The sequence below is a fragment of the Hippocampus zosterae genome, chromosome 21 (assembly GCF_025434085.1).
Source record: "Hippocampus zosterae strain Florida chromosome 21, ASM2543408v3, whole genome shotgun sequence".
In the NCBI taxonomy this organism is placed as follows: Eukaryota; Metazoa; Chordata; class Actinopteri; order Syngnathiformes; family Syngnathidae; genus Hippocampus; species Hippocampus zosterae.
In genome coordinates this window covers 3,536,688-3,551,565 of record NC_067471.1, presented here as the reverse complement: position 1 = coordinate 3,551,565, position 14,878 = coordinate 3,536,688, and the positions used below count along the sequence as shown (strand labels likewise).

The window sequence follows — 14,878 nt, the reverse complement described above, 5'->3', positions numbered from 1 at the left end:
AGACAACTGACTCCAGGGTTAATTCTTCTTCTCTGTTGACCTGCATTGCATTTAATTTAAATTAAGTTTTGGGCCTGATTGTCAGGAGGAACATTGATTGATTGATTGATAGAAGGGCAAGATTTTGGTGCCATCGTGGAAAAAAATATTTTTGAAAAAGAGAAAGTGGGAATTGTAAATATGACATTGCTGCTTGCCACCTGTGGATGTGAGGAGTCAATGTGCACTGACAGCAAAATTCCCGACAAGCTCAGCCGGCGCCACTAACTGCGGCGCTTTCGATAGTGCTTAAGGACAGTCGACCTATGACCACAACTGAGACTTTACCGCTAACAGCGACTGTTTTTGCTCCAAAAATAAAATACTCAATTGTGGCGTTTGTTTGCATGCCTCGGCGCGTATCTATTGTCGGAGTGAGTGGAGCACACGTTTCGCTTTACCGCGGTCAGGTCCCAGATAACATACAGCCAAGTGCCTGTGATGGTGCCGTGACTCAAGCAGAAAGGCGTCTGGACAATGTTGAGGTGCCGCCCCCTGACCCCCCCCGAGATTTAACCTTACTTCTCCCACAAGCAATACGCAAAAATAAAAGCCAATGACCCTCGAAATAATTTGAGTGACAGTTCATCTTTTTCAATTCAGAGTTGTTAGCGTACTGAACCCTCCGACTTGCCGTCTTTAGAGCATGGTGTCGAACTCAAGGCCCGGGGGCCAGATCTGGCCCGCCACATCATTTTATGTGGGCCGCAAAAGCAGATCAAACATGTTAACGACTTCCATCATGCTTTCTAAAATGTCGACCCAAAATTTTTTATTCTCATATATAGTTAAGAATAAATAATAATAGATATTGTAAGCATTTTCTTGTTACCAAACCCACCATGACAGTAACTGCAGTTATTCTTGACTTCTTGATAGGGTTTCAGTCATAAGCGCAACAGTAACTAAAATGTGGCCCGCGGGAAAAAATGAGTTTGACACACCTGCTTTTGACAAAATTCCTCCATCGCAGTGTCGTAGAATGTAACTTTAAAAATGAGCGTACAAAAAATTAAACACACCGATACTCAATACATAGCAAAAAAAAAACAAAAAAAACCACGGGCTAGTTTTTGGTCTGGAACGGTTTCATGGGACTTCAAGTACATTGTATCACAAGCTAGATTGCGCAACAACTTGAACTTGTAAGTCAAGATCTCACTAATGTGTGTTGTTTCAGCAGCATGATGGTCAGTAGGCACTTATTATTTACATTGATGCTCCTATATTATTCGTCCAATGGGAACCTATGAACAGTATCTGGTTGGGGGGGTCCCCATTGGTTATCAAGTGTCTGCCAAATTCTGCTTAAAAGTGGGTCGAGTAAACAGGAGGCGGGGGTAGAGTTATTCTCTCTCTTCATACCGACTGCCATCCACGGAACGTATCCAGCAGAAACAACAAAGTGAGTCAGTTCGCTAAAAAAATTAAATAAAATAGGCCAATGTGAGAAGGTAGGTGCTAAGAAAACCCAAAAGGCTTCATTAACTCTTCATCAGAGATCAGGGGTGGGGTGTGGGGTGGGGGGGGATTCCCATCGACCTTTAATGCTTTCATTAAAGGTGCACAGGCGGTTGATGAAGGGCAACCCACTTGTTAGCGTTGACTTGAGGGGGTGAGGGGGGCTTCTGGGAAACAGTAGAGTGCCCAAAATGATCTAAGTGGGTCACCTTCGGCTTTTGGTTGGGGGTGGGGGGGTGACTCGTTTGGTGCAACACCATTCTGATCCCCCCCTCACTCAAGGACTTAAGAGGCCTAATTAACATTTTAATAGAGGCTCAAAAGCCGTGACAACTCGAGATAAAAAAAAATCTCTTGCCATTCACAGAACAACGAGACGCCAATCTGTACTACCAGGGACCAAAAGAGGGGACCTGACCACACCGGTAGAGTTGAGTAAACAGCCTGTAAAGTCCAACTTGATGTGTTCCCTTTTTTCTCTTTTGCGCCGCAGTCTCAACAATGGCATGCAGATGTATGACCGAACGCTTATTGGGCGTTAAATTAGACGTTATCTACGCGGTGTAAATATGCAACGTTTAGACGCATTTGTGTGCATGTGCACACAGGTATGAGCAATACCGGTTGCCTGTCAGAAATGAGTCAGGCGATGGCAGATAATAAAAGCATTATACCGTATTTTCTGCATTATAAGGCGCTTCAGATTATAAGGCACATCTTTAATGAATGGCCTATTTTAAAATTGTTTCAGATATCGGGCGCACTGAATTATAAGGCACATAAAATAGAAGCTACAATAATGGCTGCGGTTGCGCTACGCATCCCCTAGATGGCACTACTCTAGAGGGATTACAATACAATACAGTCTCCATTGTGGGACAAATAAAGGTTTCTTATCTTAGCTTTATTTGTATAGAGTCTTTACAACCAACAAAGCCATGAGAAATGGCTCACAAACACGTGGTCACAAACACGGGCATGAAACATCAAATCAATATTGTACAATATACCGTATAATATTAGACAAGGCTGTGGCCTGACAAAGCAATAAACGAAAGACAAAAGTTATGAAGACAATTGATTCAACAAAAAGGCACTCACAAGTCAATAGTTAGCTATACTTTTGGGATTATCTTTGTTTCGTAATGGCTGCGCAGAGCTCACAAAGTAGTTGTCTGTTTGAGTGCGTGTTGGCGAATGTAAATTTGTGCCAGTCAGAACCCTTTTACGTTACAATTGCTTCCTGCTAATAATCACCACTGGTTGGCATGGGAACACTAACAGGGAAACTCACTGCGGGAATATAAATAGACTGTGACACCATATATAAAGTGCCTCAGATTATAGGGCGCACAGTGGGTTTTGGGAAAATTGATTGCTTTTAGGTGTGCCTTATAGTGCGGAAAATACGGTACTTATTTAGACTCAAACATACAGTACTGACATTGAAAAGAGTGAAAAAGAAGAACAGTTTTCGTCACAATATCTCATTGCATTCAATGGCCAAGTGGGGGCAGTGTAAGACAGACATGCATGGAGACAGAGGTGACATCACATAGGTATGTGTGTCCACAAATACATGGTATTGCGTATAACGCTGCCGCGCAGATGCTAATTGTTGGCAATGGAATTTCTCATGATGTTAACATGAGCTAGGAAACTAAAGGGTCGGCTGTGTGGTTGCTGGAATTGTCACCATTTGATGTTTAGTTCCTCTCCGTGAGCCGTCACCTTACCGTGGTGGAGGGGTTTGTGTGTCCCAATGATCCTAGGAGCTAAGTTGTCTGGGGCTTTATGCCCCTGGCAGGGTCACCCATGGCAAACAGGTCCTAGGTGAGGGACCAGACAAAGCACGGCTCACAAAGCCCCTTATGAAAAATAAAATTGATGATACTCAGTTTCCCTTGCCCGGACGCGGGTCACCGGGGCCGCCCTCTGGAGCCAGGCCTGGAGGTGGGGCTCGTTGGCGAGCGCCTGGTGGCCGGGCCTACACCCATGGGGCCCGGCCGGGCTCAGCCCGAAGAGGCAACGTGGGTCCCCCTTCTCATGGTCTCACCACCCGTGGGAGGGGTCAAAGGGGTCGGGTGCAATGCGAGCTGGGCGGCAGCCAAAGGCGGGGACCCTGGCGGTCCGATCCTCGGCTGCAGAAGCTAGCTCTTGGGACATGGAATGTCACCTCTCTGGCAGGGAAGGAGCCCGAACTGGTGTGTGCGGCAGAGAAGTTCCGACTGGATATAGTCGGACTTGCCTCCACACACAGCCTCGGTTCTGGTACCAGTCCTCTCGAGAGGGGTTGGACTCTCTTTCACTCTGGAGTTGCTCATGGTGAGAGGCGCAGAGCAGGTGTGGGCATACTCATTGCTCCCCGGCTCAGTGCCTGTACATTGGTGTTCACACCGGTGGACAAGAGGGTTGCATCCCTCCGCCTGCGGGTGGGGGGAAGGGTCCTGACTGTTGTTTGTGCATATGCACAAAACAGCAGCTCAGCATACCCACCCTTTTTGGAGTCCTTGGAGGGTGTGCTGGAGAGTACTCCTGCTGGGGACTCCCTTGTTCTACTGGGGGACTTCAATGCTCACGTGGGCAATGACAGTGAGACCTGGAGGGGCGTGATTGGGAGGAACGCCCCCCCCCGATCAGAACTCGAGTGGTGTTTTGTTATTGGACTTCTGTGCTCGTCACGGACTGTCAGTAACGAACACCTTATTCAAACATAAGGGTGTCCACATGTGCACTTGGCACCAGGACAACCTAGGCCGTAGTTCGATGATCGACCTTGTGGTCGTGTCATCGGATTTGCGGCCGCGTGTTCTGGACACTCGGGTGAAGAGAGGGGCGGAGATGTCAACTGATCACCACCTGGTGGTGAGTAGGCTCCGATGGTGGGGGAAGATGCCGGTCCGTCCTGGCAGACCCAAACGTATTGTGAGGGTTTGTTGGGAGCATCTGGCGGAATCCCCTGTCAGACGGAGTTTCAACTCCCACCTCCGACAGAGCTTTTCCCATGTTCCGGGGGAGACGGGGGACATTGAGTCCGAGTGGACCATGTTCCGTGCCTCTATCGTTGAGGCGGCCAATCTGAGTTGTGGCCTTAAGGTGGTTGGTGCCTGTCGTGGCGGCAACCCTCGTACTCGCTGGTGGACACCAGCAGTAAGGGATGCTGTCAAGCTGAAGAAGGAGTCCTATCGAGCCTTTATGGCCTGTGGGACCCCAGAGGCAGCTGACGGGTATCGACTGGCCAAGCGGAACGCAGCTTTGGTGGTCGCCGAGGCAAAAACCAGAGCATGGGAAGAGTTCGGTGAGGCCATGGAAGCCGACTTCCGGACGGCTTCGAGGAAATTCTGGTCCACCATCCGACGTCTCAGGAGGGGGAAGCAGTGCACAACTAACACTGTGTACAGTGGAGATGGGGCGCTGCTGACTTCGACTCGGGACGTTGTGAACCGGTGGGCAGAGTACTTCAAAGACCTCCTCAACTCCACCAACACGCCTTCCTTGGAGGAAGCAGAGCCTGGGGACTCTGAGGTGGGCTCTCCTATCTCTGTGGTTGAAGTCACCAATGTGGTTAAAAAGCTCCTTGGTGTCAAGGCCCCAGGGGTGGATGAGATCCGCCCGGAGTTCCTCAAGGTTCTGGATGTTGTGGGGCTGTCCTGGTTGACACGCCTCTGCAACATTGTGTGGTCAACGGGGAGAGTTCCTCTGGATTGGCAGACCGGGGTGGTTGTCCCTCTTTTTAAAAAGGGGGACCGGAGGGTGTGTTCCAACTATAGAGGGATCACACTCCTCAGCCTCCCTGGTAAGGTCTATTCAGGGGTGGTGGAGAGGAGGGTCCGTCAGGAAGTCGAGCCTCAGATTGAGGAGGAGCAGTGTGGCTTTCGTCCCGGCCGTGGAACAGTGGACCATCTCTACACCCTTAGCAGGGTTCTCGAGGGTATGTGGGAATTCGCCCAACCAGTCTACATGTGTTTTGTGGACTTGGAGAAGGCGTTTGACCGTGTCCCTCAGGGAGTTCTGTGGGGGGTGCTTCGTGGGTATGGAGTACCGAACCCCCTGATACGGGCTGTTCGGTCACTATACCACTGATGTCAGAGTTTGGTTTGAATTGCCGGCAGTAAGTCGGAATCGTTTCCAGTGAGGGTAGGACTCCGCCAAGGCTGCCCTTTGTCACCGATTCTGTTCATAACCTTCATGGACAGAATCTCTAGGCGCAGCCGAAGCGTTGAGGGGGTCCGTTCTGGTGGCCTCAGTATTGCATCCCTGCTTTTTGCAGATGATGTGGTGCTGTTGGCTCCTTCAAACAGGGCTCTCCAACTCTTACTGGAGCGTTTCGCAGCCGAGTGTGAAGCGGTTGGGATGAAAATCAGCACCTCCAAATCTGAAACCTTGGTGGTCAGTCGGAAAAGGGTGGAGTGCCCCCTCCGGGTCGGGGGGGAGATCTTGCCCCAAGTGGAGGAGTTTAAGTATCTTGGGGTCTTGTTCACGAGTGAGGGCAGGAGGGAGCGAGAGATCGACAGGCGGATCGGTGCAGCGTCTGCTGTGATGCGGACGTTGTATCGGTCTGTCGTGGTGAAGAAGGAGCTGAGCCAAAGGGCGAAGCTCTCAATTTACCGGTCGATCTACGTTCCAACCCTCATCTATGGTCACGAGCTATGGGTCGTGACCGAAAGAACGAGATCCCGGATACAAGCGGCCGAAATGAGTTTTCTCCGCAGGGTGTCCGGGCTCTCCCTTAGAGATAAGGTGAGAAGCTCGGTCATCCGGGAGGGGCTCCGAGTCGAGCCGCTTCTCCTCCACATCGGGAGGAGCCAGATGAGGTGGCTTGGGCATCTGATTCGGATGCCTCCTGAACGCCTCCCTGGTGAGGTGTTCCGGGCATGTCCCACCGGGAGGAGACCCCGAGGAAGACCTCAAGAACGCCTCAAGATCCCCCGGGAGAGCTGGAAGAAGTAGCTAGGGAGAGGGAAGTCTGGGCTTCCCTGCTAAAGCTGTTGCCCCCGCGACCCGGCCCCGGATAAGCGGTAGAAGATGGATGGATGGATGGATGATGTTTAGTTTGACTGTGAACTTGATCTGACAGCGGCAAGAAAAAGCTTGAAGCTACTTTTTTTCCATTATTTACTAATTCGAGCTGACAAACTGCCGCTTGTTAGTTGCGTTGAGTCACCGGCACCATACACAGGCTCGTTGTCTTTGTTGGCATATAAAACATCTTTCCAATTTCATACACACCTGCTCCACGCGGATCTCATACTCCCCATTCAGCTTCTTGCCTCTGAAGTACTTGGCCCTGCAAAGAAACACACGTTCAGACTCACAAAACAATTGCCACCACAATCACTTCATTTCGACAGTAAAAACAATTGCATAAACGGATGAATCAGGTACTGGCTCGGACAAAGAGGACCATGAGTCATCGCAACCCCAAAATAGCCTTTTGTTTATTTGACGGGAGGAGACGTTTTAAACAGACCTTCATAAATACCTTGCAAGCTCATATTTTCCATGAGTAGAGAACATGTTCATGTGTGAGGCTTCCAGTTAAATAATTCCCTACTTAATTCATGTTATTAATCATCCTTGAAGGTGTTTAAAAAGGAACACCTTGTTGGATTGCTTCATAGTAGGCAGGAGGAGTTGAGTGGGAACATTTTGCGATACAGTGGAACCTCAACTTACGAACGTCTCTTCATACGAAATTTACAAAACATCTCAACAGGAAAATGTTGCTTCTTGTTATGAAATTTCAAGATACGAAAGGTAAAAATACAGTCTGGCCCGCGACTCGCAGCTCCGAGTTTCCTGAATGCAACATACTCATAGCTGCTCTGCCATTGGCTATTATCGAGCATCATCCTGGCATCCCATTGGCTAAAAGGGACCTCTACCATTCGTGTCCGTGTGTGTCGACAGATACGAGTCTATGCACCATCCTCGTCATTCGCCCAGGAGGTGTACCGATGGTTTTACGTAAATGTGAATCACCCACAAAGTGTTCACCAGTCGGGCGACAATGCTGATGTTTACCTTGGACATTTTTGAAGGATTGTTAAAAGCCGATAAAAGCAAACGTCCTTGGATCAGTTCTTTACCAAACACCAGGCAAAAACCATTCCTGAGAGAGAACATGGACTAAAGAGGGCAAAAAAAATGACGAGGACGCAGCTAAAAGCTAAATACTATTATTTTTATTCTTAACTCTATTTTGTTTTTCACATTATGGACAACTCTCATTTATTGTACAATGGTGTAATTGTAAAATGTATTTGTTACGTATTTTGATACATTTTTATGCTTTAGGAAACATTTCAGAATTCTTAGGGGGCTTGGAACGAATTATCACATTTACATAGAAAACACCTCTCTACTTACAAACTTGTCTTGTAAAGAAGTTTCTTCCAGAACCAATTAATTTCGTAAGTAGAGGTACCACTGTATTAAAAAAAATGTCCAACGTGAATTTCTTGACACATATCAAATCATTTTACATTTATAGCCATGCTGTGTCCCAGTCCCCAGTGGTGACCTCTCACCCCTGGCAGACGTAGGACCGGCAGCAATCTGTTAAAGGCTTCAGGCTATAGAGCCGTGCGTAGATAGCTCGGGAACTCCATTCCCTGTCGGAGGGCCTTCGGTCACTGGGACAAGCGGTTTGGGATTTGTCTCTCGACCTGTTCACACCAAAACACGGTTTTCCCTTACAGCATTTCTCTCCCTCGCTCATTCGCCGTAATCCTTTCGGGTCCATTCATTATCCTTCATTACATTCGCTGAGGGAAGGGGGGCCGGTGGGGTCTCGTCCATAAGATTTCCCAGCTGTCGCGACTTCATGTATAAGGTCTCATTTGCTGTAATTTTGGAAGACGTGAATCTTTCGACATAACTGACCTACATACTCTAATCGCGGTGCACCCCCCTGGCCCACCGCAGTCAAGAGAGTGTGTGGCCCATCCCGGAGATCGATTAGCTAAATACAACAGGAATGCATTTCTGTGTCGTCACTCCGAGTAATTTACTAGGCGCTCGTTTTTGCTCGTATTCACGTGTAAACATTTGGCTCAAGGCAGAGGCCCGGAATTTCCTCCTCTCTCGTGCCCACGCCCGCTATGTAAACCTGCGCTGCTATTTATTTGTACCAGGAGAATGCTTTTTGTGTGGAGGTTCGCGTACAAGTCACGTCCAATCACACTCAGTCATCAAGAGTCTGGAGTATTTCGTTCACATCGGGAATCTGTGGTTTACGTGAAGTGCTGCAATAACCGCTTAGAGAAAAATGGACAAAATATTTGCGGCAGAGATCAATCTTATGTGGTGTGTCTACTTCTGGCCCACCGTATATTAACCTTTTCATGCACCAATAATGATAACCTGTAACCTGACAACACGATGAGCTGTCCACTGTGGTAACCGCTGTCCCTGAAAGGGGTAATTCCATTTAGGACAGCAAGATATTGAATATTTTTCGTAGGGATGGGTGAGTACCGATACAAGGTATCAGTATTGGGCCGATGGATTAGTTAATTCAAGCTATCGGGTACTCGTGAAGAATGCAGATACCAGCCACCAATACTGAAAGCAAAACGCATCGGGCCACACAATCGCCCATCCATTCATTCATCCACCAGCCATTAATTTTTGTTGCCCAGTCTGCCACATTAAATGATAAAGGCCCCGCCCAGAATTAATGAAATACAGTCATACTGCGGTTTTCGACCATAATCCATTCCAGAAGGCTGTTCAAAAACCGATTTGTTCGAAAACCGAAAACACGGTCTTAAAAAAAAAATCTTTATTGAAGACGTCTGCTCACAATAGAACGCTACACGAGGAAGCATCACTTCCTCGTGTAAGGAAAGCGGAAGGAGTCAAGTGGCGCATTCAAGTGCGCTCAGTTTGGTCGAGAACCGATTTTCGGTCGTAATCCGAGGCATAAAAAAAACGAAATTTGGGGTAAAAAAAACGATTTGGTCGAGAACAGAGACGTTCGAAAACCGAGGTTTGACTGTGCTTGAAAAATGAAATGACTGCTGGTAAATCAGAACAGTCAAAATTTGGACTTGGTACAATTCTACTCCAGGCCTGGAGGTGGTGGTAAACATTCCTCATTAATTGCAATCGGTAGACAAATTAAAAAATATGAATACATGTCCGCAGGTTTTATCCAACCAACCCAAAATTGAATATGCCACACTACTTCATAAGCGCCAGTAAAAATCAGCAGTTCTTCCATAATCTCGCTCTTATTTCACACAGCACTTTTTCCACCGCATTCTTGGCTTTAATTTATCTTTGGGGCACCACGTTGATGTTCAGCACTTCTGTGAATGACACCAAGACCAAGCAGTGGAAACATTTCCAGAGAAAGTCCAAAGTGACCTATCCGCCGCTTGTATTTTTCGAAGCGCAGTGTAAACACGGGGACAGCTACTTGGGCAGGGCATTCCCCGGAGAGACGGATAGCAAGTGCTGGAGAGACACTGCAGGCAAAAAAAAAGGGGGGGGGGGGGACTGGTGGTGGCAATGCTCTTTGAGACTTTTGCTTGGGCGTTGTGTACCGTTATTGTGCACCAGTCATTGCTGGAGGCCAAGCCTTTCAGGACAGAGCGCAGTTTCCCCAGAGACCCCTGCCTCTCAGCTGGAATGCCCAGGAGGAATATTCAGTCCCGAGGCAGAAGGCGATGGATGTTCAACATCCCTTCCAGTTGAACACAGCTTGGAAAATGCATTCGCGTACGTACAAATGTACCATATTTGGGCGCATTGGCATGAGCGGAGCATCTTCATTATGGTTCATGAGCCTGCTTCCTTCAAATTCCTCGACCGACAATTAGAGGACTTCAGTTTCCCCCAAGCTGGATTTACATTGTCCTTAAAGTGGGACAGTTTAGAAAAAAAAAGAAAAGCCAAACATCACCAAACGGATGATTTCCCAAAGCAGAGGTCAAATATTTGCGCACTCCTTTTTTTTTAACAACTTGTGCTTGTCTTCGATGGTCGTACATGTTTCAAGCATTGAACTACGATTGCCTACCAGACATTAACTGCATTTTATTTTTAAAACTACTGTGGTATGTACTGCATATTTGTCCTGTATTCTGGAAGTGTGGGTATGGTTTGAAACTGCAAACCCCTCATATCGAAAACTTTTATGAACCAACGTTCAAGCCGAGGTTCCAATTTTTTTTTTGGTACACCATACATCAAGTTGTTACACCACATTACCACCTTCTGGCCAATTCTTTTCATTACAACAAACCGCAATCATTTTTTTGGTGAACAACAGCGACACGGTGTGGCCATGTCCAGAAATATCACAAGGTTTGACTGCTCGCCTTTGATTGAAAAAAATAATAAACTTCACATCGATTCATTTTGTTGGAATGTGATCTCCAGCCAGCGAAGCAAAATTTGATGACGTTTTGATTCCACCCATAAAAGAATAATAATGTGCTGATTTCGCTCTATTGTATATTTTTTAAGTGGTTCCACGAAATAAAATCATCTTGATGTATTTTTGAAGTAGGTGAACAGTTTACGTAAAAAAATAAAATAAAATAAGAATCTGGATCCAGATAATTTTATTTCATGCAACCACTCCACAAAATACAATTGAATACATTCAACAAAAACATTTTGTATGGCTTTCTGCTCTCGGCTCTCCATATGTAATTGAATATGACGCAAATTGCTGTGACAGGACGACTAACACGTAAAGTTGTTGAGGTGAGCGTCTGAATGCGCCAACATGGCCCCTGGGACGGTGGATGCTCTTTTGTCGAGTCATTTCAGAAAGCGCGACATGTGAAGTGATGGGGGATAGCAAACCAGTTGGCTGAGGAGAAAAAAAAAGATGGCCTTCCTTGCAGGGAAGAACGGCGAACAATCCCGCTATGTTGAACGTATGGCTGTCGGCGGGGTGGATTAATTTAGGGATCATTTTTAAACCTGCGCTCAATCCCCGCAGAGCCTTGAGCGACGGCGCGTAACGATCCCTGCTGCTGATAAATTCAGAGGGCTGGAAATAGCGAGTAGCACATCGGCAGAGGTTGAGGCTCCCCCTTTGATATCGGACTTATAAAATAACCATTCATGAAAAGGCAGAGTGCTTTATTGATTCGGTCAAGCTCGCTTGATCAATGAACTGCTGCGCGTCTTGAAAGGTGATATCAAAGTATCCATTGAAGCTCTCTCGTTCCATTCAAAGCCACTTTATTATGCAATTGGTCGTTCTGTCAGACTTGGTCTTGTTACTTTGGATTTCTGGCAAATAAAACGTGATTGAATAACCACGCGCGAGGCTATGAGAACAAAGGGTCACCTTTCTTCGAATCCCACTCGGTATCAAACCACGACACTCCTGATGCATTTACGAACATAAGAAGGGGAAGTACGATGATGAGGAAAAGCCCCCGCTTGCCCCGATTTGCAGCCGTTGTGCACATAATGGCTTGACAACACCTCCTTCGTGTCAGTGTCAGCCTCCATTTATTATCTGATTAAAAGAAGAAAAAAAAACGGGGCAGCGTGTGGGCAACCGCTGCTCTAAATGAGTTGAAAATGGAAAACGTTTGAGTAATAGCTTGGCAGATAGACAGACGGAATATACAGTTATATGGCAATCAGTGCAAAAATGAAATTAAAATATTCGTGATCATGGTTAAATGACATTTCCAAATTATACTACCTCAGGGCATATTTAGACATATAAATTTGGACTATAACTAAGGAATGATTAACACCCACTCCGAAAGGTTTATAATTGCCGATAGATGCCACAAGATGGCAGCAAAGCACTTCTATTAGACAAGGCTACGGCCTGACTTAATGAAGCTCCTCCCACCAGTTCAATACATATTGCTTGTCACCAAGATACCGCCAGACGGTGCAAAAACTATTTCGGTTTCATCTGAAAGGATCAAATGCCGAATCTGTAGAACACAGAAACTAGCAATGTGTTGATAAAATATTTTTTTTATGTGTCTCGTTGTCGGAAAGGACTACTCAATGAAACCGCCTAGTGTTTCACTGGATGTCTGAAAAATACGATATGATGTCGGCTCCCTTTTGGTACATGACAAGGGCAAAATAGCGCAACTGTATTTGAATACGAGGTACTCACCAGTCAGTGTGTTGATCATCAACAACAAGCAGGATCTTGGGTTTGCGGACGACCGGCTTAGGAGGCTGACTGCTTCCCGCCGGAGCTCCCTCAGTAGTTGCTGCCGCCGCCGCTGTCTTAGCATGTGCGGCGGCCGCGACATTCTGCGCCATCTGGGCGCTCTTCACCACGCTGGAGAAGGAGCTGAGAAAGCTGCCCGTGCTGGCGGCCGAGCCCTGAGCCGGGGTCGGGGTTGGGATGGGGATGCTCGGGGGCTGTCGCCGCTCCGTGGCAGGGGAGGCCGGGGAGGAGATGGAGGATCCCGGAGGGGTCGGCCTCTGTAGATCCATCATGTAGCCGTTGGGGAGGTTGGCCACGAAGCTGCTGTCTGACAGGCGCCGGCGAAGGTAATTCATGGTGACTGGGGCTGGTGCGCGGTCAGGCCAATGGAGGTGTGGTGGGCCCGGGGGGGATTGTAAAAAACTCCTACAAAAATAAAAATTACAAATAAAAAATAAGACAAGTATTGAATTCTACTGAAGAGGCAATTGATGCCCTATTCATTAGGTACACCTGCAAAACCTAATTATAGATCTGCGACTTTGACGTAGCACAGGGGTGGCCAATCCGTGGCTCGCGAGCCACACGCGGCTCCTCTTTGGCTGGTCCAATGCGGCTCCCGGCCTTTCACACGACAAGCGTTGAAAACACCTCACCGGTGGCAATGCCATTCAAACGACGGCGCTAAATACACAGAACGTACTACGTCAGACTATCATCAATCCAGTTACTTGATTGACACAGAGGGCAACCGATCAGATGACTGAATCACCTCTCATGCGCAAACGACGGTGCTAAACGCTAAGCTAGTCAGCGAATTACCTCTGATGTCAAGGCAGGGGTGCCCAATACGTCGATCGCAATCAACCCGGGAGCCAGCGGACCGCAAGGGGTGGGAGGAGGAAATGGGGGGGGGGTGTTTGTGTCTTTAGCTTTCGTTCATGTTCAAGGCGTTCTGGCTGTTGCTCATCGTGGCATGCGTGCATATGTGCGAGAGTGCATGGTTGGGCACCAGGTGGTTTGCATGCAATAGCCAAATCATGTGTCTTTGATCATTTATCTAAAAATAAGCGCCCCGGGGGCCATGATGACTATTCTCTTGCTCTGCCTGGGCTACCCTTCGCATGTTGGGAGACAACTCTGTCTGAGGTAATGATGTGAAGTTGGGAGTGCAGTTTCACAGCTTTTTGTTTTGTGCAGCAGACCCAAGCCCCCGAGGGAGGGAATGTTGAAGGGGAGATGCATACGGTTATATAACATGTGGAAGGATCCGTCCGCTTGGAGGATAGCAGCGAGACGGCAGACGAGCCCCCAAATCCTGATTAAAAAGTAGCCTGATTTCACATAAAATGACAGTTTTTTCTGAGGCTGCGTCATTGTAATGTCTTCGTCTCACAAAACACAGCGTTGAAAGTGAGCCCGCCTTAGACGAGGTAACATTTGGCAAGTGTTACATCTGGACAATGTGTCGCCATCTGGAGGTGTTAAAGATGGAGGAACAGCTTTAGGCAAGATTTTGCTCTGCTTGGATCTGAACTTTTGCTGTACACTCATTGTCTCTATTGTGATTACCTTACAATGTTCAACCAAAAAAAAAAAAAAGTGAAAAGAAAAAAATTGCAGTTAATAGAAGACGTTTAGAGTCACCTGTGGTTGCACTCTAGACATTAAAAAAAAAGATTTGTTGAAAACATGACATTTCGCAGTGTGACAAATCTCCTTTTGACCATCTGTGCATCTCACCATTTCTTTAACCCATCCTGACAGGAGTGCTTCAGAGCATTTATTGCGCCATGGCACATATTTTACACAAGAACACTCTCTTAGCACGACGTTGAAAAAAAAAAGCATATATCCCAAAATTATCCATCTTTAAATAACACTGGCCTCACAAGTCAATTGTAGCTTCTGCCCCTTAGTGGAAGAGCATGTAATTGTTCTTCCTGTCATTGGATGGCGATATAATCACAAAAATGTAACCATAAAATGTTTTAGAACAATTTTGAAAGATCAAATAGAAACATAAAGGGCAATGAGTCTTGAGGGATGTTGAGAATCGCTATTTTTATGTACCGTATTTTCACGACTATAAGGCACCATTAAAAGTCTTAAATTTTCTCCAAAATGGACAGGACGCCTTGTGGTGCGGAGCGTCCTTTGTATGCGCTGAGTTCCAAAATCTGACTGACAGCCGACACGCTGTTTATATAGAGAAAAGGCGGA

General features: G+C 47.0%; 1 protein-coding gene across 1 annotated transcript in view; it reads right to left on the bottom strand.

Annotated features, from left to right (window-relative positions):
• Positions 1 to 13,034, bottom strand: part of LOC127593651 (synapsin-3-like) — a 55,378-nt gene extending 42,344 nt beyond the window's left edge. The window contains exons 1-2 of the mRNA XM_052055231.1: positions 12,617 to 13,034; positions 6,730 to 6,787 (exon numbers count right to left, since the gene is read on the bottom strand). Coding sequence (XP_051911191.1) covers positions 6,730 to 6,787; positions 12,617 to 13,011 — 453 coding nt within the window. The 5' untranslated portion in view covers positions 13,012 to 13,034. The remainder of the gene's footprint in view (positions 1 to 6,729; positions 6,788 to 12,616) is intronic.
• Between the last annotated feature and the right edge of the window lie 1,844 nt (positions 13,035 to 14,878).